At 34.7% G+C, this 26,112-nt stretch overlaps 1 protein-coding gene across 1 annotated transcript in view; it reads right to left on the reverse strand.

The window, feature by feature from the left end:
* PARD3B (par-3 family cell polarity regulator beta) overlaps positions 1 to 26,112 on the reverse strand; it is a 1,280,476-nt gene that overhangs the window by 537,394 nt on the left and 716,970 nt on the right. The window contains exon 11 of the mRNA XM_001365888.4: positions 21,553 to 21,741. Coding sequence (XP_001365925.2) covers positions 21,553 to 21,741 — 189 coding nt within the window. The remainder of the gene's footprint in view (positions 1 to 21,552; positions 21,742 to 26,112) is intronic.

Here is a 26,112-nt window from a genome sequence, read left to right on the forward strand (position 1 = left end):
TGAACTTTTTTCTGCCACTGTACCATAGGTGCTAATAGGTTGTTGATGCAATTAGAATGTCTTCTTCAATCTCCTCAGAGGAATTACACCTATCTAAGGTGTAACAAAGGTAAAAAAATCTGTTGTCAACATTCACATAATAACAAGAAGATTGTTTTGTTGCTCTGAAATTATCTCTCATTTACTGGGCATGTATCTTATCAATATGTACATGTTTCCATATTGCCTTCCCCATTAGAACACCAAATCCTTCAGTTCAAGGACTATATTCTTTATTTTGTTTTGCCTTTGCTTTTATTCCCAAGCACTTAGCTCAGTGCCTGGCAAATAGTAAATGCTTAAAAACTGCTTGTGTATTGTCTAACTTTGGGATGTAATAATTTGTTACCTATGCAATTGAAGACTACTGTTTAAAACTCAAATAATATGTCCAAAGAGTCTCTGAGGCCATCCTTAGAAAAGTATGTCTTGAATATAATTGACTTCATGGAAAGATATGAAATAACCAATTATAATTAAGCATGTTTAGGATGATATTTTCTAAGAAGATGGGTGATGACATATATATTGTCTACGGGAATAAAAGAGAGGTCATTTCATTTATATGATCCTCTGTTTCCCTTATTTGGTTATAAAATTTATTCTCATCCATGGATCTAAAAGAGAATTTCTTCCTTGTTCTTCTAATTTGTTTATGATGTTTGATACTTAAGCCATGTATCAGAGCTTATATTAACATAATTTGGGAAGTATTTATCTGAGTCTAATCTTTACCACACCATTGTGCAGATTTCCCAGCAATTTTTGAGGTGAATCCCTTTTGGGTTTATTGAACACTGAATGACATTGTTAAATCATTCCAGTCATGTTGGATTCTTCATGACTTCATTTGGGGTTTTCATTGCAATGATCCTAGAGTTTGCCATTTCCTTTTCTAGTAACTGTTTCTAGTAACTGTTTAAGGTCAACTTTGAACTCATGGAGGAGAATTTGACTGCTTCCAAGCCCCATGCTTTATCTACTGTGCCACCTATCAGAGTGCCTCCCTAAGATGCTGAATCATCACCTGGAAGAAGGTCATCTATCTGAGAACTAGTGTAGTTTCACAAAGATCTTTGGAATGGTCAATGTGGTGTTTGCTGCCTGACAACCCCAGGAGAAATGCCAGGAACAGAATAAAGATCTGTATACAACATTTGTAGATCTGACCAAGGCCTTTGATACTGTCAGTTGCGAGAGCTTGAACTTTTAAAATACTTTTTAAATGATTTTTGTTCATTTTTTTTCTTAATCCATAAAATGATTCTTTGCTAGTTTGATTAGTTGGCACTGAAATCTACATCACAGATGAAAGCGCACAAAGACAATTGTCATCTTTGGATACCGAGAGACTACTACTACTACTACTACTACTACTACTACTACTACTACTACTACTACTACTACTACTACTACTACTACTAATGAATAAGTAAATGAATTTAAACTGTATTTATTTTATTAACTTCATCTACCCATGAGCAATTACTCTTCCTAATAATTCTATCTTCAGGTGCATATTTCTACAAATTGTCTTGAGTTTGTACTCAAAGAAGAAAAATTGATCATTTTGATTACATAAATTTTTTAAAAATTACATAAAGAAGATTAGATTAGAAGAGAAACAATAAATCTGAAAAAAAACTTTATAGGAATTTTCTTTGTAAAAGTCCTATTTTCAAAATATATCAGGAAGTAATTTAAATCTTGAAGGACAAAAGCCATTCTGTTTTCCAATTGATAGTCTAAGGATATCAAAGAGGGAGTTCTCAAGGGAAGAAGCCCAATTATCTATAATCATATGAAAAATGCTCCAAATAACATTAGAAGAAATGCAAATTAAAGCAACTGCACAGTTCCTTGCCACCCATCAGACTGATAAAGCTGAACAAAACCCCCCAACAAATTGTAGAGTTATGAACTTCTTCAATCATTCTAGAAAACAACTTGAAATTATTCATCAAAATTCAGTAAGGTAGTGACCCAACAATATTGCTCCTAAGCCTAAACCCCAAAGAGATCAAATTAAGAAGGAAAGGTTAAATATGCAAAAATATTTATTGTGGTTCTTATTGGGTTGGCAAAATATTGGAAAAAGAGAATGCATCCATCTGTTGAGGAATGACTGAACAAATTATTGTATATGAATGCAATAGAATACTATTTTACTATAAGAAATGGAAATAACTTTCAGACTTTCAGATGTATAGTTAGGAAGACTTCTATACACTGCTGCAGAGTGGAGTGAGAAGAACTAGAACATTTATATTTTAACACGAATGTCACAAAAATCAAACAATTTCAAATCAAACAAAAACTAAGCAACCATGAACCAAGAGGAGTGATGAAGATGAAAATACTGCATTCCTCATGACAGAGATGATGTACTAATAAGCTGAAGAGGAAACACATTTCTATACTTGGCAAATATGAGAATTTGTTTTCTTGAATTGTGCTTATATGATAGAATCTCTCTCTCCCTTCCTTCCTTCCTCCCTCCCTTCCTTCCTTTTTTTCTTCCCAGTAGGAAAAGTGGGAGGAAGAAAATATTGTTCTATAACTGAAAAAAAAAGGTTAAAAAAAAAGAGGCAAAAGGCTGAATTGTGATTGTGTCTCTATCACTGTCCAGAAGAATATGCTCTGGCTAGCTAACAATAGTGTTCTACTTGCTTGAGTAGCTATAGTAGAAAAGACATGATTATATTTGAGAGCATTTCCCAAAGTACATTACTGGTAATGTACTATAGGGGGTATTCCAATGAGAAGATTAAATTGATTCTGGATCATTTTTTAGTTGTTATCTCATTCAAAGGTTCATATATAGCCAAGTCTGCAGTCAGTCTCATCAATGGCACACCCATTCCTGAGGCAACTAACTCCAGGGGGATATAAACTCATAAGATTAGCACAGTTTTAGTTTTGTCTCATATTCCCAGCTTCTAGCCTTGCATGAAGCAGGCCCTAAATAAATATTTCTTAAAATTGTCCAACTGAACTATGGCTAACACTCAAGTCCCCTCAGGAAAAGATATAGAAAAATAGTTTGCAAAGTGTAAGAACTCTGCTTTTTGAGGTAATGCTAAAGTAATGTTTCTCAGGAAAGCAATCTAGGGTAGTGGGAATTCCCTAAGAACAATCCAGACTCCCATGAATGGACAAGAGAATCTATCTCCCAACACTGCTGTAGGAGGTGTTCTCAAGTCAACCAACCACAGGATCATAGAAATGGAGCTAAGAAGGGGTCAGTGATTCCAAAAGCTTCATTTTCAAATAAGAAAATCAAAGCTGGGAAAAGTTAAACGACTTGGCCAAGTTGTAGCAGGCTCTATACCGCTACAGTTCCCTATTCTATGAGGCTATTTGTATCTTCTCTTTGCCCTTAAGGACTGGCTTGTGATATCTTCTCCTGCCTATTCTTTATATTTCTGTTCTTTCAACACATTTTGGCATAGGGATAGGAGAGAGTGAGAAGAAACAACATGTGTTAGTTGTCCCTTGCCAAAATAGCTTAAATACAATATTCCTTAAGATAATTCACTTTCTTCTATGTTTTTCCTTTCCATAGTGTTTGAGGTCCACAAGTATGGCACACTGCATGTTATTGATAGAATTCTTTGATGTATTGATCAGTTTTGCTTATTGTTCCTCTTAAAAAAATTTTATTTTTAACATGGGAGGGTTCTCTCAAAGTGTGTAAGGGGTAGAAATAAAGGAGAAATTATAATAATGAAAAATAAAATTTATCAATAAAAATTAATAATTAAAAAGATAGTTTAATTATTTTTATTTCTACTCTTTACTTACCAAAAACTTTTATTATTAATTTTGTTTCCCAAGAATATAACTGGGAAAAGAAAGCACTGACTGGCCATTATTCTAGTGACCAATAAAGAGATATTTCTCATTATAAATTTCTAAAATTATTACAATAAGAAATATTTCTTCATAATGATCTCCAAAAGGTTGGAGATATTATTATTAGATATTCTTCTAGATAGAACATCCGTTGTGAGTTAATAAATTGACATTCTGGTTCCAATATCAGTATCTTTTGACTTTTGTTTTCTTGAATCAGTTCCCAAGAGCCTGTTCATATCTAGATGCCTAGTTCTCCAGCCAACAAAACTAAAGACAGACCCTTGACCTCAAGTGACCTCACCATGCTAAAACTATCCTTGGAGGCCCAGACTGAGAGGCCAGCTGGCCTTGCTACTATGACCATCCTCTACTTACAATAAACAGTTCCTCCTAAATTCAATCTCCACTTCACAATCCATTAAAAGAAACTCTATAATAGGTGACTGCTTTGTTCTTAGCAAGCAGTGAATTTCCACTGAAATTCTGTCTTAATTTCAAATTTTCAACAGGATGCCTTCATTTATAAAGTCATCATATTCAAATTTCATCTTATGGTAATTAAGAATTTTTGGTCTACGTTGACAACTTTTGTTAAGACACATCAGAGAATGCTAACTAAATCAAAAGGGCTCTTACTGCCTATTCAAATCTATTTTATGTATATACTTTAGGATCTTTCTTCTAAAAATGGAAATCCTCAACATTTTGTTACATGTTGAATTCATTTGAAACATGGTTTTATAATTAAATATTTAATCCCTGGGACTGTAATTTAAGTCAATGCAATCTCAGGATTCAGAATGTGATCTGAAAATAAAGAACAGAAACTCTGATAGCTTCAAGCTGGTCATCAAGACTTGCACTTGGGTTTCTTTGAAAACAATTTGTACTTATGTGGACTTTGTGGGAAAGGCAGCTGCTTTTCAAAAACAGCAACAAAGACCATACTTGTTTTCAATTCCAATCACAAAAGTGAAATATCATGAAATCATCCTCATGCCCAAAGGGTTATGAGCCTTACAATTTCACTCCAGTCACAGTTCTACAAAATACCCTCAGTTCACCAAAAAGCAATACAAGATACTTAAATCCATAACATTTTGGTTCTGAAAACAACTATGATCCACACAAATGTCTAAAACCAATGAGTACAACAAAATAAAAACCAGAGCTGTAAATTGACAAAGCTAGCTGGTGTTCAAGGATATTAGCACCAATGTTGCAAGCATGAATAAAAACCAAATCACTCCACAGGAAAACGTTAGGATCATTAATCACATGCTGACTGTACTTTGGGAGACAAAGCTGAAAATGATGTTTTGAAAGATAGCTAATAATATGGAGATCCAAATCCCAAAACAGACTGATTGATTTGTAGACCTGTAATAATACTAATAGCAGTCAGTAACTCTGATTTTTTTTCCTTAGCACTTAGGTCCCTTTTTTACATAATTTTCATGGTTCTTAAAATATTAAGGTTTATAAAAACTTTCTTAAACCAAAGCTGTGAGGTAGGTGGTATAAATATTATTCCCATTTTATAGATATTGAAATAGACTCAGAGAGGTTAAGAGGGTTGGGTTGGGGTCAGAGAGCTAAGTGTTTGAGTAAAGACTCAACCCAGACCTTCTGACTCCAAGTCTCCTGTTCTTTTCAATTATCTCATATTGCCTGTCACTAGATAGGATCATAATCTGGGCCTCATTTCCTCTATAAAGGATTATCTATCGGAATATTAAGATAATTTTAAGTACTTAAGTGCTACTGTAAGAGACAAATCAAAATTGCTTGGATGGTCTTGAAGAAATTTAATCCAAATTTAAGGAAGTTTATGAATGCATATATTATGAACAATGCTTATTATAAGAAAATTGGTAAAAAATAAACCATACCTACCTCTGATAAGTTTATAATATAAAGGGAAGGGTGGAGGAAGATAAAATATGTCCAAATGGTCAAAAAATATTAGAAACTATAAGAAAAAATCCAAAGTTTTAAGAGAAATTTGAGAAAGGAGGGATCACATCCAACTGTGGACTTAAAGAAGGTTTCATGGAGGGGTTAGTAAGTTAAGGGGACCTTGAAGCAAAGAATACACTTAATTGTTGTTTTTATTTTTAATTTTTTAATTTTTATTTATTTATTTTTTAAACCCTTACCTTCTGACTTGGAATCAATGCTGTGTACTTGATTCCAAGGCAGAAGAGTGGTAAGAGCCTGGCAATGGGGGTTATGTGACTTGCCCAGGGTCACATAAGTGGAAAGTATCTGAGGTCAGATTTGAAACTAAGACGTCCCATCTCTAGGCCTGGCTCTCAATCCACTGAGTTACCCAACTGCCCCCTTTTACTATTATTTTTAGTTATTTTCAGTCATGTCCACTCTTTGTGATCCCTGTGTTGGGTTTTCTTAGAAAAGATACTGGAGTGGCCATTTACTACTGTAGTTCATTTACAGACAAGGAAATTGAGGTAAAGAGGACTAAGTGACTTGCCCAGGGTCACACAGCTAATAAGTATTTGACTCTAGATTTGAACTCAGGTCTTTCTAACTCTAGGACTCCCACTCTAAGCATTGTGCAACTTAACTGCCGCTAAGGCAACATACTATAACAGATAGACATGAGGGTGAAGTCCACATCATAGGTAACAACATCAATGAATAAGATTATATCAAAGCTGGAAGAGATCTTTTGGGTTGTCTAATACCTCATTTTACAGAAGAGGAAATTGGGTCCCAGTGAGGTTAAGTGATTTGGTCATAGTTATATAGCTAAAAAGGACAGTCAGGAATCCAACTGAGATTTTCTGACCCCAAATTGAGCACAATTTCCATTGAACCACCCTGCATCAGTTAGCAAATATTTTATTAGGTGCTTTAACTAGCTGAAGAAAAAATAGAGTTGTGTCTTGTGAGAGATAATAAAAAAATTCAGACAAGATACAGTTCTTGCCCTTAATAAGCTGACAGTTTAGCATTATTATTATCAAATAATATATAACACAATATATTTATATTATTATTATTAGATAGTTATTACATGAAAAGTGCATTCAAGAGGTGTAAGTTGAGGTCTGAGGAAGAAGATCTTAATGATCAGAAAAAGGCTACCAGAAGGAGGAACATCTGAACAAGACTTACAAGGATAGGAAGAAGGTCTACATGTGAACCTCAGGGAGGAGAAGATTCCAGGCATAGAGAAGAGTGAGCAAAGAAACAAGAAACTAGGATGTAAGGATTTGTACTTGGGGAAGTGGGCTGCAGTCAGAATACAGAGAAGAGAGTAACAAAAATAAAGGAAGACTATAGGAGGAGGGGAGGTTCCGAAGAGTGAATGAAGAGTCATTTTACAGATATGTAGGGAATGGGTTGTGAAATAAGGGCTCAAAGATAGAGTGAAGGCAGGGTTGGTTGAGGTGGGGATGACAGGGCTTGAATGTGAACAGTTTCTATTTTATCCAACAGGCAATGGGGCACCATTGAAAGAGAAATATCTATCATTTGCCCAGTGAACTGGTGTGATAGCTTGAAGGGGGAAGGAGACTGGAAGCAGTGATTTCAGATAGAAAGCAATTCCTGAATAAGGGTATTTGTAGTGGGAAAGGAAAGATGTATGGGGCATTTCAGAAGTAGAGTTCACAGGGTTTCACAACAATTACTTAAAAGGTAAAGGAGGAGACTAGATGAGTCTGACATGATGAGTCAGGTTAACCTGGATCTTGGTGGTACCATCAAAAGAAAAAGGGAAATGATGGGACATGTTTTAAAGAGAAGATAATGAATGTATTCAATTGTTCAGTTTGAGGTAGAAATACAGAAATTGGAGCCCTAGGGAGGTAAAGGGACTGGATATAGAGATTTGGGAGTCCAGTAAAAAAAAAAGGTGATAATTAAAACCATGGGAATGGTTGAGATCACCAAGGGAAGAGTGTAGCTGAACACGGTATTCTGAGGTAGGTCAGTGCTAGTATTATTTGAGTGGCATAATATCCTAATTTTGATTGGAAGATCAAGTTAGAATGGGAGCAAATAGATGCACCCCAAAGAGATTATATATACACATATAGAGTCAGAAGAGGTTGGATGGGGAGGGCTCTCAATTACAGCAGCTTTTATCCAGGGGTTTTACACCTGGCAAAGAGTAGCTTATCTTTGTTTACAAGAATTGAAGCCCAAGGGGGGAAATAATACAGAGCAGCCACAGGAAGAATTTGGTCATACTCTCTCATCAGAGTGGCTTAGTCTTTAAAATCCACCTTCCCTAAAGGGGAAAGCACCTTGAGAACTAATTAGTAATAGGAAGGGCCAAGAGAAAAAGACAGTGCTGGCACCAAAAGATCTTGTTGATTTCTGATAAAAACTTAAGGCTGATGCTCTTGCTGCTTAGCTTTCCCCAGCCCTGAGGGAGGCTGCAGCCTGTTACATTTGAATTTTTCAAACAACAAAAGGAACAAAGTCTCAAAACAATTTTTGTAACACATAATCCCAAATCATAAAGCAGGTGGCAATTTTATGGGGAGTGGCAGGAGAGGATTGGAACAACAGAATAAGATGAGGGAATTCCCCCCCAGCAACCAAATTAATCAGATTGTATTGTGTGAGAAAGTCAACTGCCAACTTCTACCAAAAAAAGGTAAACCGGACAAGTAGATGATAAATATCCACAACATGGCTGAGTTTGTGATGGATGCCATGCACCAATGAAGATTAGCTATAAATATGCTGCCCAGTAGTTTTTAATGGAGTGAATTGTCTGACTCAGCAGTCCAGTGTCAGGAAAGAAATTTACATAAAAGGAATGAGAAATCATTCTGTAGGAAAGAAAACTATGAAAAACTGCTGAGGTAAAATAGTGATCTTTCCTTCTTTCTTTTCTTCTCTCTCTCTCTCTCTCTCTCTCTCTCTCTCTCTCTCTCTCTCTCTCTCTCTCTCTCTCTTTCTTTTTCTCTCCCTCTTCCTCCTCCCTCATTTATTCCCTTTCTCTTCCTCTCCTCTCTCCCGCTCTCTTATCCTCCCTTCACCTCTCTCTTTCTTCTCTCATGAGTGCAAACATACAAACATAAAATAGCTAAATGCTCAAATGGATCTGATACCATCAATGTGGACATTCAGCTGTTATCATTTGGTTATTAGTTCCTGGCCCCAAAACTGGGATCTTTACATTAATCAAAAACTAGATTTATGTGGGTATTGAGTACTGAGCATTGTATACCTTATCTCTTTCACTGATTCACCACACGGTCTCTTAGCCTGGACCAGAATGTTTTGATGAATATTGCTTTGAAACACCATTTTAGATCTGGTAAGGCTAAGCTACCATCCTTTACATTGTTTTCATTAATTTCCTTTATACTCAATCATTTGTTGTTCCAGGTGAATTCCGTTATTTTTTCTACCTCTACAAAATATTTTTTGGCAGTTTGATTGGTATGGCATTGACTAAAATAATTTAGGTAGAATTATCATTTTCATATTGGCTTGGCCTACAAATATTAATAATTTTCCAATTGTTTAGATCTGACTTTGTATGAAAATTATTTTATAATTGTGTTCATATGATTTTGGGGTTTGTTTTTGTAGGTAGATGTCCAAGTATTTTACATTTACTGGTTATTTTGAATGGAATTTCTCTTTCTTTCTCTTGTTGATGGACTTTGTTGGTCATATATAGAAATGTGGACTTATTTCATATCCTAAAATGTTGTTATTGTTATAATTTCAACTAATTCTTTAATTAATTCTCTAGGATTATCCAAGTGTACCATCATCTCATCTGCAAAGAATGATAGTTTTCTTTCCTCATTGCATATTCTAATTTCAATTTTTTTTCTTATTGTTATAGCTAGCATTTCTAGGATAATATTGAATAACAGTAGTGATAGTGAACATCCTTGCTTCATCTCTTCATTTACTGGGAAGACTTCTAGCTTATTTCTTATATATAATGCTTACTGAAAATGTTTAAATACATACTACTTATCATTTTAAGGGAAGCTGCAATTATTCCTATGCTTTCTACTGGTTTTTAAATAGGAATAAGTTATATTTTGTCAAAAAAACTTTTTCTGCATTTATTGATGTAATTATCTGGTTCTGGTTTTTGTTACTGATTTAGTCATTTATGCTGGTGCCTTCATTTTGAACCAGCCCTGCATTATGGATATAAATCCCACCCAATCACAAGTTTGCAACAAGTTCCTGTAATTTCCTTGCTAGTATTTTATTTAAAAATTTTCCTTCCAGAAGACATGTACAAAAATATTCATAGTTGCACTCTTTGTGTTGGCAAAAAGTTAGAAAATGAGGGGATGCCCTTCGATTGGGGAATGGCCAAACAAATTGTGGTATATGTTGGTAATGGAATACTATTATGCCCAAAGGAATAAGGAACTGGAGGAATTCCATGTGAACTGGAACGATCTCCAGGAATTGATGCAGAGTGTGAGAAGCAGAACCAGGAAAACATTGTACACAGAGACTGATACACTGTGGTGCAATTGAATGTAATGGACTTCTCCATTAGTGGCAATGCAGTGATCCTGAACAACTTGGAGAAATCTATGAGAAAAACCACTATCCACATTCAGAGGAAAAACAGTGGGAGTAGAAACACAGAAGAAAAACAACTGCTTGAATACACGGGTTGAGGGGATATGACTGGGGAGGTAGACATTAAATGAACATCCTAATGCAAATACCAACAACATGGAAATAGGTTCTGATCAAGGTCATGTAACACCCAATGAAATTGCATGTCAGCTGAGGAAAGGGTGGGTGGAGGGGAGAGAGGGAAATAATGTGATTATTGTAACCGAGAAATAATGTTCTAAATTGATTAAATAAATTAATATTAAAAAATCAGTAATGATTTAAAAAATAAAATTTTCCCTTCAGTATTCATTAGGTCAATTTACCATTTTGTTTGTAGATTTCTTTATTTATTTTTTTGCTTCCTGATTTAGGTATTACCACCATATTTTTGTCATAAAGGAGTTTGGTAGGACTCTGCCTATTTTTTGAAATAGTTTACACAGTATTTAAACTAATTGTTATTTAAGTGTTTGGTAGAATCCACTTGTGAATTTATGTGGTCCTGATTTTTTTCTTAGGGAGATCATTGATGGCTTGTTCCAATTTTTTTCTAAGATTGGATTATTTAAATACTCTCCTCTTTTGTTAAACTTGGCAATTCATATTTTTTAAAATATTCATCCATTTCACATAGTTGATTAGATTTCTGGTACATACATGAGAAAATAGATCCTAATAGTTGGTTAAATTTTGTCATCAATGGAGATGAATTTATCTTTTTAATTTTTTTAAACCCTTACCTTCCATATTGGAATCAATGAAGAAGAGTAGTAAGGACTAGCCAAAGGGGCATAAGTGACTTGCCCAAACTCACACAGTTGGGAAGTATCTGAGGCCAGTTCTGAACCCAGGAAATCCCATCTCCAGGCCTAGCTCTCAAAGCACTGAACTACCTAGCTGCCTCCTCATCATTTTCATTTTTGATACTGGAAATTTGATTTGATTATATCTTTTAAGAAATCAATTAAATCAATAGCTATCTTGTCCAAAAAAAGTAGATATTAGTTTTATTTTATTCATTCACTGGTGTTCTTACTTTCAACTTTATTAATTTCTCTTTTGATTTTCAGAATTTCCAATTTGGTGTTTAATTGAAAATTTTAAATTTGTACTTTTAAAAAGTTTTTTAATTGAATACCTAACTCATTGATCTGTTCTTTCTCTATTTTATTAATATAAATATTTAGAAACATGAATTTTCCCCTTTGTACCAGTTTGGTTATATCCCATAAATTTTGGTATATTGTCTCATTGTTGTTATTGTCTTTATTGTAATTGCTGATTGTTTCTCTGTTCTTTGACACTCTTATTCTTTAGGATTAGGTTATTTAGTTGGTAGGTATATAGCAAAATTGGGACATTAATGCATTATTGGTTGAGTTGTGAACTGATCCAACTATTCTGGAGGGCAATTTGGAACTATACTGAAAGGGCTATAAAAATATGCATACCCTTTGATCCCATGTTACCACTACTAGGTTTGTATACCAACAAAATTAAAAAAAAAACGGAGGGGAAAGAACTAACTTTTACAAAAATATTTGTAGCAGCTTTTTTTTTGTGATGGTAAAGAATTGAAAATTGATGAGAAGTCTATGAATTGGAGACTGGCTAAACAAACTGTGGTACAATGCACACATTAACAACAATATTGTATGATGATCAGCTGTGAAAAACTTAGCTACTCTCAGCAATACAATAAGTCAGGACAATTTTGAGGTACTTAATGATAAAGAAAACTATTTCAAGAGAAAGAACTGTCAAAGTATATGATTTTTCACTTTAGTTTATTTGTGTTTTTATTTTGGGGTTTTGGTTTTATATGAGTATTCTCTTATAATAATGCCTAAAATGGAGGTAAGTTTTGCATAATAATAAATCTGGTTAGTCCTCTTTCTCAGCCTAGGACTATGACCTTGAACAACAGTTCTTTCAGGATGCTATTATCTAAGGAAAAGTGTGGTCATTGCTCCCCTGGTTTGTAGTTTGGTCTGTGAACAAAGAAGCATGCTCTTCTATCCTGGAATTGCAATCAGGTTCCTAGGTCCATGCTAGTTGTCTTTCTCACCCTAGGATTGTGACCTTGAACCAGTTACTGGCAATACAATAGAGTCCTATTCCCAATGCCAGCAAGCTCCCCTGTTAGCTTCTTCTGACCAGTTGTCTGACTCCCTTATAGTCTGTGAGATGAGAGCTTCAGAAACCACTGCCTACCCTGATTCAGATGCTTTCAAGGCTTGCTGGTGGCTTGCACTATGTTTGTTTTGGGCTGGAAACACTCTCACCCCACTAAGTCTGACCTTTTCTATTGACCTTCTAACTTTTCTATAGGCTGAAACTTGTTTCACCTCATCCTTTTAATAGTTCTTCTGCTCCATAATTCTTTTTGCAGTATAATTTTAACATTGTTTGGAGGAGAATTTGGGAGAGCCTAACTTACTTTACCATTTTGGCCCCTTTTTGATTAAAAGTTTTTATGACACCATTCTTTTAGCTTGGGTTTATAGAGTTCCTTAATTATAGCTTTCTTATACCTAACATGTTTAATTTTTTGTTCCTCTCTAAAAGATAATGACTTAAAAAAATTTTTGAGATCATAGAGTTCTACTACCAAGAGTCAAACAATAAGAAAATGCTATTGAAATGTAAAATATGAACCTTTTTTTTCTTTAAAATTATTGGGTCTTCCTATGTTGCCAAGACTGAAAGTCTAAAGACAACTTGTGGTTTCTCTTGGTGGGGGGGGGGGGGGTCTTTATTTTTGTAAGAAATTGCTTATCATTGAAGGAGCTGTGGAACTTTCCAAAAGATGAACAATGTATTATTCTGCAATTTTTGGGTACACTTGTACAATTGTACCACTTTTCCTAGAAAGGGACAAACTCTATACATATCTAGTTACCTTAAAGACATTCAGGAAAACAGATATTTTCATTAACTTGGTTTTTCCTGTGTTTATGGTAGAGGCAAATTCTTTGTTTGGTTACAGTTCTCTTCTAGGAGAATCTGCTTGATGTAATCAATATAACATCATCCACAAACAAAAGCATCTACAGAACTTTCTCATCTTTCAACTTGGACTTCTGCTTGGCATCTTTTACTATCTAATTGTGGCAAACATCTTTGTTGAGTATGTCCTCCCTATTTTATGCTTCATCTTAAAGTTGAGAGAGTTGTTCAATAATATTATATTTCTTGTTCTAGTTTTTTAGAAGAATCTTGAATAATTTTAATGTATAGAAGGGCAACCAATGTGAAGATAATCTTTGCATTTTTCTCTGTGAAATCAAATGCTTTTTAAAATATTCAACCTAAAATAAGCAAATTATATTGTATTCTCTAATCAGTAGACTATATTTTAGTGGAATACTATTAATGAAAGCCTTCCTATTCTTTACCAATATTTTCATCAAGGATTTGTCCTTGTTGTTGAGTCTTTTCAGTTGTGTCTGACTCTTCATGACACCATGTAGGGCTTTCTTGGCAAAGATCTTGAAGTGGTCTGCCATTTCCTACTGCAATTCATTTTTCAGATGAGGAAACTGAGCTAAATGAGGTTAGGTGAATTGACTAGGGTCACATAGTTAGTAAGTTGTCTGAGGTCATATTTGAACTCTGATATTCTTGCTCCCAGGACCATTACTCTATGTACTATGCTGCCAAGTTTCCCTCATGAAGGATACCCTCAGAACAAGTTTAGGTGATTCTTGAAAAATTTTTTAAAAATGGAAAAATAGATATAGACCAGTAGTAGTTGTTAATAAGCTTCTTTTCTCTTCATTTTTGTTTTTTGCCCTGCATTATTAAGGCCCAACATATACTTTTAAAATTATGTTCTCTTCCTTGGCAAGGTATTTACAAATGAATTTACATTCGAATCTGTTGCTCTTTGCTGCTATATTTATCTGCATGACAAATAATTCATTTGTTTGTCGACAAAGGGCTTTTGGGGTTCTTTTGGTTTCTTTGTTATGGTAATAACTCATTTGGATTAAATTTTAATGAATTTATTGTAGTCTGGATCCATGTCTTTTTTTCCATCCATGTACCATTTTTTGACATTAATAATTTATTTTAAAATGTGTGGATTGAATTTTCAAAAAACTAAACACTATTTTAAAATTGTATTCTTTCTCCTTATTTTTTATCTTTGCTTTAAGAAGTTGGTCTGATTACACAGATATAGCTCCTTAAGGAATAACTCTCAGGTTGGTAATGAGTTTTTTCTTATTTGTTAAGATATAATAAATTTCACTTTTTAAATGTGATGCTTTTTTAGTACTTCAAAACCTTTAGATTTTTTCCCCAAAAGATTCATGACATATACTCGAGATTTCTGTGTATGTTTCTGTCCTATTTTACCCCTTAACCTTGATTCATATTTTTAGTATATTTCTTGATATTCTCATCTCTTCCCACATTTGAACTGGAATTATCAAAGTTAAAGAATATCTTTATTTAATTTGGAAATTTATTGGAGGTTCTTTTTAAAATGACTCTACCTTTTTATTGTATACTAGAGATTTTTGCATTTAAGTTGAAATTATTTAATGACTGTCTTTTTGCAAATAAATATGCAGAGTAATGGAATATTAAGTGAACAAATCTCAAATGAAATAATATTTCTTATTATTTTTGTGACAGAAATAATTATTCTAATTTCTTTCTCTAAGTAGAACTTGCTAGCCATCCTATATGGCAGTGAGCAAATTACTTAACCTCTCAGTATTTAGGCTCCCCTCCAAGACTCTAAATTGCAGGGAATGTGCTGACTTACATTAGTAGGAAGATGTTCCTTGTTAGAAGTTCCCTATCCCAATGAAAAATCATATGTCTCGTCCTTATTGTTGTCATTTAACTGGACAAGGATGTCATGTTTAAACCATCATCAGATAAATGATAATTTATAGAGTCTAACAACTGTGTTTTTCTTAACTTCTTAGCATTTTTTTCCCTCTTCCCCACCTACGTACCATTGTGACTACAGAGCTGGAGAAAGGCAAAAAATGCCTAAAAGCTCTTTTGTATTTTTTTTAACTTTAGGGGTGGGGCAATGGCCTAGTAGTAATGGAGTTCTCCATAATGACTGGAATTACATTGATCCAGTGAAATTAGACTCTATTGCAAGGAACCTACTCAAAGATTATCCACCATAGAAGAACCTGCTACAGATTTTCTTCTGTTGGAATAATCTTGGAGAATCCATGATCACTTTCCACCCTGCCACTCTGAGGCTTTGAGTAGAAATATGCATATAAACATATGTACACATATATTCACACACACCATATTAAGTTAAAGCCATTACAAATAAAACAGGTAAGATGTTTGCTTTTAATTTTCAAAGGAAGTGATTTCTTCCAAGTTTACTCAAAATAAATCTTCTAAGTAAAATTCTCCTTAAAATTAATTGAAAATGAATATCAATCAGGTGTCATCATCAAAGAAATTAGGAGGTTATCAACAAAAAGCATTTTATAAGGGCATAATTATAAAAGAAAATAAGGCATAGCCTACAAGCTGCTCTACATTAGTGCACAGAATCATGGAATTACTGACAGTAAAGAATCTCTCTAGTCATCTAAGGCCAGTCTATATATGAACAAGAATCTCCTTTACAAGGTTCCTGATGATGGATCATCCAAACTCTGTTTGAAGACCTCCCATGAAGCAGGATCCACTGCCTCCCAATACAGTCTTTTAGTGCGGAAAAGTTCTGACTGCTGTGATGTTTTCCCTCATTTCAAGCCCACTTCCCACATGAATTAGGAAGAAGCTTTTAGAAGAAAAATAAGTTTAATTTTGGATATGCTCCGTTTGAGATGCCTTTGTGACATCTAGTGGGAGATGTTTTTTAGGCAATAAGAGACATAGAACTGGAGACAGATTGATCTGCGAACTTAAGATACCACTAATGAACTTAACCATGGCTTCTTGGCTGTCACATCATATTCCTGACATAACAAGCTTCTCATTTACTAATTTCCCTAAATCTCTTCATATGAGCTGCTCTCTACACTGTACCTCAGCAACTTGGATGTGTGAAGCTCATTCTTGGATTCTGTGTCAGACTTTCCACTCATCTTCATTTAATATCGTCCTATTAGATTTGGCACAGTATTTGTACAATTTGGCATTTGGTCTTTCGAAAATAATGAATAGGTTTATGGTTGCTTGTTTGCTTGTTACCTTTTAAATTTTATTTTTGAATTCTTCATTATTTTCCTTCTGAATTTAACTCAGGTTCTAGGTGATGTTAAATTGCAAATAAGGAGAACACAAACACCTTATTGTTCTATATTTGTATCTCAATCCTTGAAAAGAGTCAACACTTAATAACCAGCAGTTGGATTGGGTTGTCTGGGATGGAGAATGAGTAGGGACTTCAAACATCAAAAATAATAATAGCAAAGAGGGTTTTCGGTTTAATACTTGTAAAGTATATCCCTTATCCTCACAGTTCCCTCATAAAGTAGATACTATAGATATTACCCCCATTGTACAGATGAGGAAACTGAGTATGAGACGGAGGTTAACAGATTTGCTTGTGGTCATAAGGCTAATAAGACATATAGATAGGAATCAAACCTAAGTCCAACAATGCCTACCAGGTCATTCATTATTTACATAATCCTTGTGTAAATACACAATTACCTTTATGGAGAAAAAGTATCCAATAGCAGAACTCAAGTTGTTCTCATGAGAGGTCTGTTGTTTCTCTTCCCAAAGTAAAAGGAGAGTTATGAGTTAATAGTTTATGCTCTTCACAGGAAGAACAACAATATTTTATATATCTCTAAAAGAGTTTTTTTTCAGGCAACTATTCTTTCATAGTACCATGTTTTCCCTTGTTTTTCTTTTTAAGTGGCAAATGACCTTTAATGTTCCATGACAATCATTCTTCACTATTACTAGATTTTATTCTTGTAAACTCATTTTTCTTACTTTTTTTCTTTCTTTTTTTGTTGATATTATTTTTAAACTCAACAGAGACATAAATGAATTCATAAAAGAGTGCAGAAGGAAAGTGGGACAACTAGGTAGCTCAGTAGATTGAGAGTCAGGATGAGACATGTGAGGTCCAGTGTTCAAATCTGGTGTCAGACACTTTCTAGATCTAAGAGCAAGACTACCCCTTACTGTTCTTCTGCCTTAAAACCATCACATAGTGTTCATTCTAAAATTGAGGGTAAGGGTTATTTTAAAAATACAATAAAGAAGGATTTCCAGTTGTGGAACCAAGATAGCGGAGTAGAAGAAGCAGCAAAGTTCTCCCAACAAGCCCTTCTAAATAACTTTAAAATAACAACTCAAATAAAATTCTGGAGTGGCAGAGTCAACAAAAGGTAGGGGTGAAACATTTTTCCAATAGCAGAAGCAATAGCAGGTTCAGGAGCTCTCAAACCAGAGACAGAAATGGGATTTGCTAAATGGTCAAATAGAAATTACAGGGGGTCTCTGTGGTGGCAACTCCATTGTCCATATCGACTTGAGGGTCATGGTTCTAGGGCAGAGTAGTGTTTGTAGTTCTAAAAGATCAGGAGCCTGAGGAGTAAGTTTCTTTGAAGAAGGCCCTATTTCTCAAATATATAAGGAAATGTGGCAAATTTATAAAAGTAAGTCATTCCTCAATTGAGAAATGGTCAAAGGATATAAAAATAGGCAGTTTGCAGGCACAGAAATTAACAGTATCAATTTAAATTTGAAAAAATGCTTGAAATCTCTATTGATTAGAGAAATGCAAATTAAAACAACTATTAGATTGGCTAACATGAAAGAAAAGGAAAATGATACATGTTGGAGTGAAAAAATAAGGATACTTTTGCATTGCTGGCAGAATTCCAAACTGGTCTATTTTCAAGAACAATTTGTAACTAAGCCCAAAAGGTTATAAAACTTTGTATTCCTTTAGCAATATCACTATTAAGTCTATATTCAAAAACATCAAAGAAAAGGGAATATGATCTATATGTACAAAAATATTTATAGAAACTTTTTTGTGATGACAAAGATCGGAAATAGAGGGGATGCTCATCAATTGGGAAATGGCTCAACAAGTTGTGGTAGATGGTTGCTGAAATACTATTGTGCTATAAAAATCATGAGCAAGATGTTTACAGAAAAATATGGTAAGGTTTATAGGATCTGATGCAAAGTGAAATGAGCAGAACCACGATAACAGCAATACTGTAAGGATGATTCAACTGTGAAAGACTTAGCTACTCTAATCAAGGTAACAATCCAAAATAATTCCAAAGAACCCATGATAAAAATACTATCCTTCACTAGGAGAAATAATGAACTCTGAGTTTGAATTGAAGCATCCTTTTTAATGTTTCTTACGTTTTCTTTTGCAATATGACAATACGTTTACAAATGCCTTCCTACGATATAATACTGCTTTCATTCTCAATGGGTAGGAGATGGAGGAAGAGAGAAAATTTGGAACTCAGTATTTTTTTTATAAGTTAAGAAAACGAAAAGAAAAGAACACAGGAAAAAAGACTTGGTGGTACATTGTTTTTAAAACTATTGCTAAGAAAAAAATCTGGTGTCTGTAAGAAACTAGTTGATCATTGTACCAAATTAAAAAAAAACATGCCCATTTATTAAATATCCATTATGTGTATAAGGTATGCATTGGAGGAGCTACTAAATTTAAGTAAGAAAATGATCCCTGCCCTCAGCAGTTTGACAAACTAGGAGGGAAACACTTTCTATAAACAAATAATTAGAAAATAAAACAATACATACAAGCCCATTAGAGTAGAGCAAAATGCTATGTGAGAGAGATCCTAGGCTGTAAAGGTCATTACAAAGGTGCCTCAGAGATCACCTGGGCTAACATCATTTTACAAGTAAGGAAACTGTTTCAGAGAACAGATTAGAAAAGTCTCCATAATGAAGTCAAGTGATATATTTGACTTCTGGTTTGGAAAATGTGTAGGTATTTGATTGGCTAAGATGGGGAAGGAGAGCATGTCACCTAAATGAAACAACATTAGGGAAAAATACAGAAGCAGGACAATAAGGGGAGAGTATTCAGGAGACAGTGAGGAGTTCCATTTGCACAGAGGAGACTATTATGAGGTAAGGCTTAAAAAATAAGGTGGTGACATTGCAGCATGCCTTGAATGTTAGTTTGAAATTTATACTAGAGGTAATAAGGAGCTTCTAAAGATTTATGAAGAAAGGAATGACATAACCAGATTTACCAGGCATAAAGAAAGTCTGGCGTCAGTATGAGGGCAGAATATAACAGAAGGGAGTGGAGGTATGGCAAAATGCATTAGGAAACTATACTAATCATTCAGTTGGGTGCTGCTCAGTAATGCAGTACTGTATCTAAGGGAGGTGATAATGAGAACTGAGAAGAGAGAGATCTTAGAGAAGTTGAACTTAGCAAATGATTGAATATTATAATAAGAATAACACAATTACATAACACTTAAGATCTGCAAATGTTTTCCTTATAAAAACCTCATACATAGATAATACATATATTATCTCTATCATACAAATGGGAAAACAGTATTAGAAAGATCAGTTGATCAGATCATATGTTTACAGATTATCTGGTCCAATTCCCTTCTTTGAGAGATGAGGGAAAGATGTCCAAAGATATGAAGATATTTGCCCATGGTAAAAACAGTAATATTGGTCAGGGCAAGAAATTGTTTCAGGTCCAATATTCATAGGTAATATTATTTTCAAGATAGTATGATGAATTTAAGGAGAGAGAAGAATCCAAAATAACATCAAGATTTCTGTCCTAGAGTTGCTGGTCAATGCTGCTGGAAGAAATGGGGAAGGAAGGAGGATGAGATTTAGGAGGAAAAGTAAGTTAGGTTTTGAAGATGCTTGGGTGAAGTTGTGTCAAGGAGAAGTTGCTGAAAATTGCAATTCTAGAATAAAGGTGTAAAGACATGTTTAGAGGAGAAAGTTCTAGGAATTGACATTTTCTGAAAAATCAAAAGAAAAGAAAAGAAGCAGGAATAGAACCTTGACTAATGCTTATTTGAAGGCATGGGTCCTTAATCTGATATCGTTGCTAGCATTTTTAAAAACAAGTTTGCATTTGAAAAAAATTATATATTTTTAAAAGCATTTCAACATAGGCATTAAAATTTATTTTCTTGGTTTTTAAAAACATTCCAAGAAGGGGTATTTTCCAAACTATTGAAGGGGATCTGTGACACAAAATGTCCTTCCTTAACAGGATCAGATGAAGATAAAGAACTAGCAAAATCAGCAGACAATGGCCAGTAATAGACAGAATGAGGGCCAGTCAAAGTGTGGTGTTTGGGAAACCAAAAGACCAAAGAAAATTCAGTAGGAAAGAACATTCAGCACAATCAAAAGCTTACAAAGAGGTCAAAGAGCAGGTGTGGGAACATGGTTAATAGATTTGGTGATAGAAGTTCTTCAGTGACTTCTAAGACAGTAGTTTCTGGACAGTGGTGGAAGACTGAAGATACAGGTCAAGAAGAAGGGAGGATGCCAGCTACAGACAACTTTTCTAGAAATTTGGTTGAGGAAAAAGAGAGATAGAACAGGAAGGGAGATGGGTAGAAAGGTCCAGAGAAGTATTCTTTAAGACTGGGAAATCCTAACCATATGTTTTAGCAGGTAGGCAGTAGCCAATGGAGATGGGTTCGATTTCAGATGCAGACTTATTTTTAGGGAAAGGTACTGAAGGAGATGGGAGAAGACAGAGACCAGGCCTGGGGGAGGGGAGATTACAGCATCTTTCTTTGATAAAACAGGGACAGAGGAGAGAATGAGTTATGCTACAAAGAAATTTTGGGGAGAATAAGAGATGGAGTAAAAAAAAATTATTAGTTAGCCTTCATCTTCTAGGTGAAATGGGAAGTTGTCATATCTTGTGAGTATGGGGTTTTGGGATCTGGAAGTCTAAGGAGACAAGGAAAAGTGTCATTTTTTGAGCTTGGATTGATATACCAGCATGATTCTCTTAGTTCTGCCCTAAATCCATTTCTCAAACTCAACAGCGTAAATCACTACAAGCTCATAAACTTCAGGCCCAGCATCATCCTTACCTACCTTAAATGCAGCACCTCCATGGATTATAGACTTGATGAAAATCCCCAAGTCAGCTCCTGTCTCTCGGGATTTGTTCCCTTTTAAGCTTACTCCAAGTCCGGCAGACCCTGAATCATTGAGAGGGATCTCAAAGGTCAGCTGCTCTGGAGTCTCAAGGGACAGCACATAGCAGTGGTCAGGCTCTCCTTTCTGTTAGGAAAAATGCAGATGAAAACAGTGAAGGACAGAAAGTAGATTAAATGTCTCATACGCAGGGATTGTCAAACACAATCCAATTGGCAAAGACAGGATGATTGGACCTAATACAGTTTTGCACTATTGTTCCCAGAGGGTAAGGACTCTTTCTTTTCTTTCTGTAAAGTGATGAATGTACTAAGAAGTGTGTGCTTATGGGCTCTCAATAAGGAGTGTGTGATGGTGGCCAACAACAACTCTTTGGCTAAGACAGAGGTCTAATATCTGGAACAACCCAGAGGCATTACAAAATTCTGCAGAGCATACTGAATAATTAAAGAAATGGAAAATGAGACTTACAGAATCTTTTAGAGCTGGAAGGGACCTTGGAGACCAGCTAATCCTGCCCCTCATTTTACAGATGAGGACACTAAGACCCAGAGAGACTAAAGTGTTCAAACGTTAGGGAAGTATCTGGTATATATGAATTTAAAGTGTATCATCATATTACTGAGCTCTGCTAAACAATCTCCTCTTCTGCAAGAACTCTTTTCTGGTACCCCTTCATACTGGTGTTTTCCTTCAGTGGTTATCTCCAATTTATCCAGTATATATTCTGTTTGAGCACAACTGTTTGCTTGTCTTTCTTTAGATTGGAAACTCCTTGAAGGCAGGGAATATACAAGGAATCCTTGTATCATCACCACTTAGCACAATGCTTGACACAAGGCAGGCACCTAATAAATGATAATTAACTTGACTTAACCTAGGGTGGTGGTATTATTGTTCAGTTGATTAGTCTTGTCTGACTCTCAGTGACTCCATTTGGAGTTTTACTGGTAAAGATACTGGAGTGATTTGCTATTTCCTCCTCCAGCTCATTTTACAGATGAGGACACTGAGGAAGACAGGGTAAAGTGACTTGTCTAGGGTCATGCAGCTAGTAAAGAAAGTATCAAGGAAAAGATTTGAACTCATGTCCTGACTTAAGGGCTCTTATTTACTCTATTTATTCTGCTATCTAGTTGCCCTTGATTTAGGGTACTTAAATGGAATTGAAATTCTTCTCCAAAAAGAGAAGAAAGTTTTCTAATTGACTAGCGTGTGCACACACACACACACATATATAATCTAGCCAGCATACACATTTATACATACTATCATCACTATATACCAATATACATATAATCTATTTTATATACACAATGCAATATATATATATACATATTATCCAGACAGTGTATATGCATATATATTATCTAATTAGCCTAATAGATACACAAATATTATCTAGTGTATTTACACATATGTATACCCAGGGTAGAGATGAATCCCTCTCCAACACTGAAGATGGACAACTCTCCTGTAAGAGTGTCTCACAGCAAGAGTTATTAATTTATAACTCTATTTCAATGTAATTTATTTCTTTTGTAATCTCATATATTTTATTTAATTTATATAAGAACCTTATTTGGAGAAGGGTCCATAAACTTTAGCAGCTTGCTAAAGGAACCCATGACACATAATAGTTAAAACTTCCCAGGGTAGAAGATAGCCTGGAGACACTTAGAGGTCATTGACTTGCCCTCCTTACACAATTAATATGGTCAAAAACAGAATTTAGACTCAAGGCTTCTGGATTCCAAGCATGCCTCTCTATGTGCTATTCTACACATCCTCTCAAAAGGGTTAATTAAGAATGAAAAATAAATACTGCTTTAGTTTTGTGTTATATATATATTGTAACTTTGTGGCACTGTGGATAGAGTGTTGGCTCTGGAGTCAAGAAGGTTCATCTTCCTGACTTCAAATCATATCTCAGACACTTAGTTACACAATAACTGTATGACACCAGCTAACTCATTTAACACAGTGTCAGTTTCCTTACCTGTAAAAAGGGCTGGAGATGGAAATGGCAAACAACTCCAGTATCTTTGCCAAAAAAGCCCAAATAGGGTCACAAAGAGTGAAGACACAATTGAAATAACTGAACACCAACTCATATGTGTGTATGTAAGCATAATATAGATGTATGTATGTGTGTATATATATATATATATATATATAAATAATTTATCTTTATACAAATGTATATATGACATAGAATCTAGAAATGGTCTATGCTGGCATTAAAATATGGAACGGGGGGTCTTAACTTTTTTGTGTGTCATTGATATGAAACACGAAACTTATGAACCTGTTCTCAGAATGTTTTTAAATGCATAAAGTAAAACACAAAGGATTTAAAAGGAAATGGACTATACTGAAATACAGTTACTAAACAAATAAAAAGTTTTCTTTTCCTTGATCCCACATTAAGGTCGCATGATCTGGTGGCTACATGCAAGTGCCTTTGTTTATTCAGTCCATATCTGACTACTCCTCTGGTGGTGGAGAGGTAAGAGAGGATGAGAGACATTTAATACTGTATAATTATAATAGAGATGAATTAATTAATTATACAATTAACATTGTATAATTATAATAGAGCTAGAAATCATCACATTGAACTTTAACCTTATTTAATTATAGAACAGAGATCAAAGATGGTCATCACTTCTCCAAGATGACACAATCAGGATAAGACTCAGGCTAGAATCCAGGTCTATGGTTTCAGGCTCTTTCTACCACCCTATCACCAATATCTTTTGGGCTGCCTCTCCAGCCTTCTTGTACTAAGGCATGATTCCCTCTGACCATAGTAGCTTGTTCAGGTAGCACCCAGATTCTGACCTGCTTCCTAACTTACTCTCCTCACCTCAAAGTAAGGATTAACATGTCTCAATCTGTAGGTTCTGTTATCTATTCAGGCTTTCAACTTAGAAAAGGAGTTAAACTAATTAATGACCAGTGGCAACTAAATGTGTTGACTTTCCTTGCATATAGGCATTTAGTAGTCTCTTTTCTTATAGACAATGCCCAGGAAAATAAAGAATTAGTTATATAGAATTTCTGATACTATTGAGAAGCCAGTGAAGGCAGTTTTTTTTTTTTTAAATCAGGTAAATTGTGATACAGACAGGAAAAAAAGTTCTGAAGGTTGACAACATAAAGACCTTTATATGAAAGAGTAATTTCTAGTTTAACTCAAAGGTACTTGTTCTCTCTTTTCTAGCCCATCATTTTGAGGGGGCTAGTATCTTTCATGTAGTTTCCCACAACTTGTCATTTCTACTTTTTATGTTTGAAAATCTAGAATCTTCCAATAAATTTAGTCTAGAAATATGAAAATCAGAAACCTAACTAAACTAACTCTGCCCAGTTTTGATTTTAGACAAAGAGTTGGTTTTTCATTGTAAATGTGCTTTGGTGCTGTTGCCTTTAGGAACTTGTTTTGATTAAAATTACACATTTCCTCAAACTCCTGAGGATGTCAGAGCCTCCATCTGAGCAATAACTATAAAACCTTAATATCCAAAGATTTCTAAGCATAGCAGGGCTTGGTGGGTGACATCAGACTTAGAACGTAACTATCTAAGTATAACCTTTCTCACCAGAGGAGAAAAGGGATCTAAGTACAAAGAGTTTTAAAGAAGCACCCCCCCCCCATTTTTTGTAATTCACTTGAATACATGGATAAGTGAATTATTTTTTTTTCTGTTTCAATGTAACTATCTCAATATAATATATTTCTTCTTTCATCTTATGTGTTTTACGTTATGCATTTAAAATATAATTTTGAGCTGGAATCCAAAGGCCTCTCTAGACTGCTTCCATAAGAGTCTAAATGAAATGTTAACTAACTGAAAATATAAAGTTTTGCATAAATTTCACTAGTTAATTCAATAAAATAATTACACTTGTTCATTCTTTATCCAGCTCATCAAGTTATCCTCTAAGAACCTAGGTCTTGTACTTCTAGCAAATGAAAGGCTTTGTTATGGAAATATCCAAGTTAAATAGCAAATTTACAAATTAGCCTTCATCTATGCCTTCCAAAGTACCCAAATTGGAATCTATCACATTTCATAATAATTTATGTTTCAGGGTACTCAAGGATTCAATTAATTTTAGTCTAATAAAGTTCCAGTAAATTAAAGGGTGGATTAAAGAACATCTGGTTGTACTGTGAGTTTGGGGATTCAGCACTTAAAAATCCTCAATACAAACCTTTTAAAGTGGCTACTCTCAAAAATGGCCCTTTATCTGAGGAGGACAAATTGACATAAGAACTGTCCCTTCTTGAAGAACGTATTCAGTCCATCTCACCCTATAATCCAATCAGGCTTCCTTCAGAAATGGAGTCTATTCCTAGGCAATTCTGATAACTGCTTTTTTCCCTTAATTCCCCTTATTCAGTGCACAGTTACAAGTGATGGAGGAAGGACCGAGCAGCATGAGATCAAGGTGGTCCTGTATTTACCTCTTCACTGAAAATACACTTCA

The sequence above is a fragment of the Monodelphis domestica genome, chromosome 8 (genome assembly GCF_027887165.1).
Source record: "Monodelphis domestica isolate mMonDom1 chromosome 8, mMonDom1.pri, whole genome shotgun sequence".
NCBI classification, from domain to species: domain Eukaryota; kingdom Metazoa; phylum Chordata; class Mammalia; order Didelphimorphia; family Didelphidae; genus Monodelphis; species Monodelphis domestica.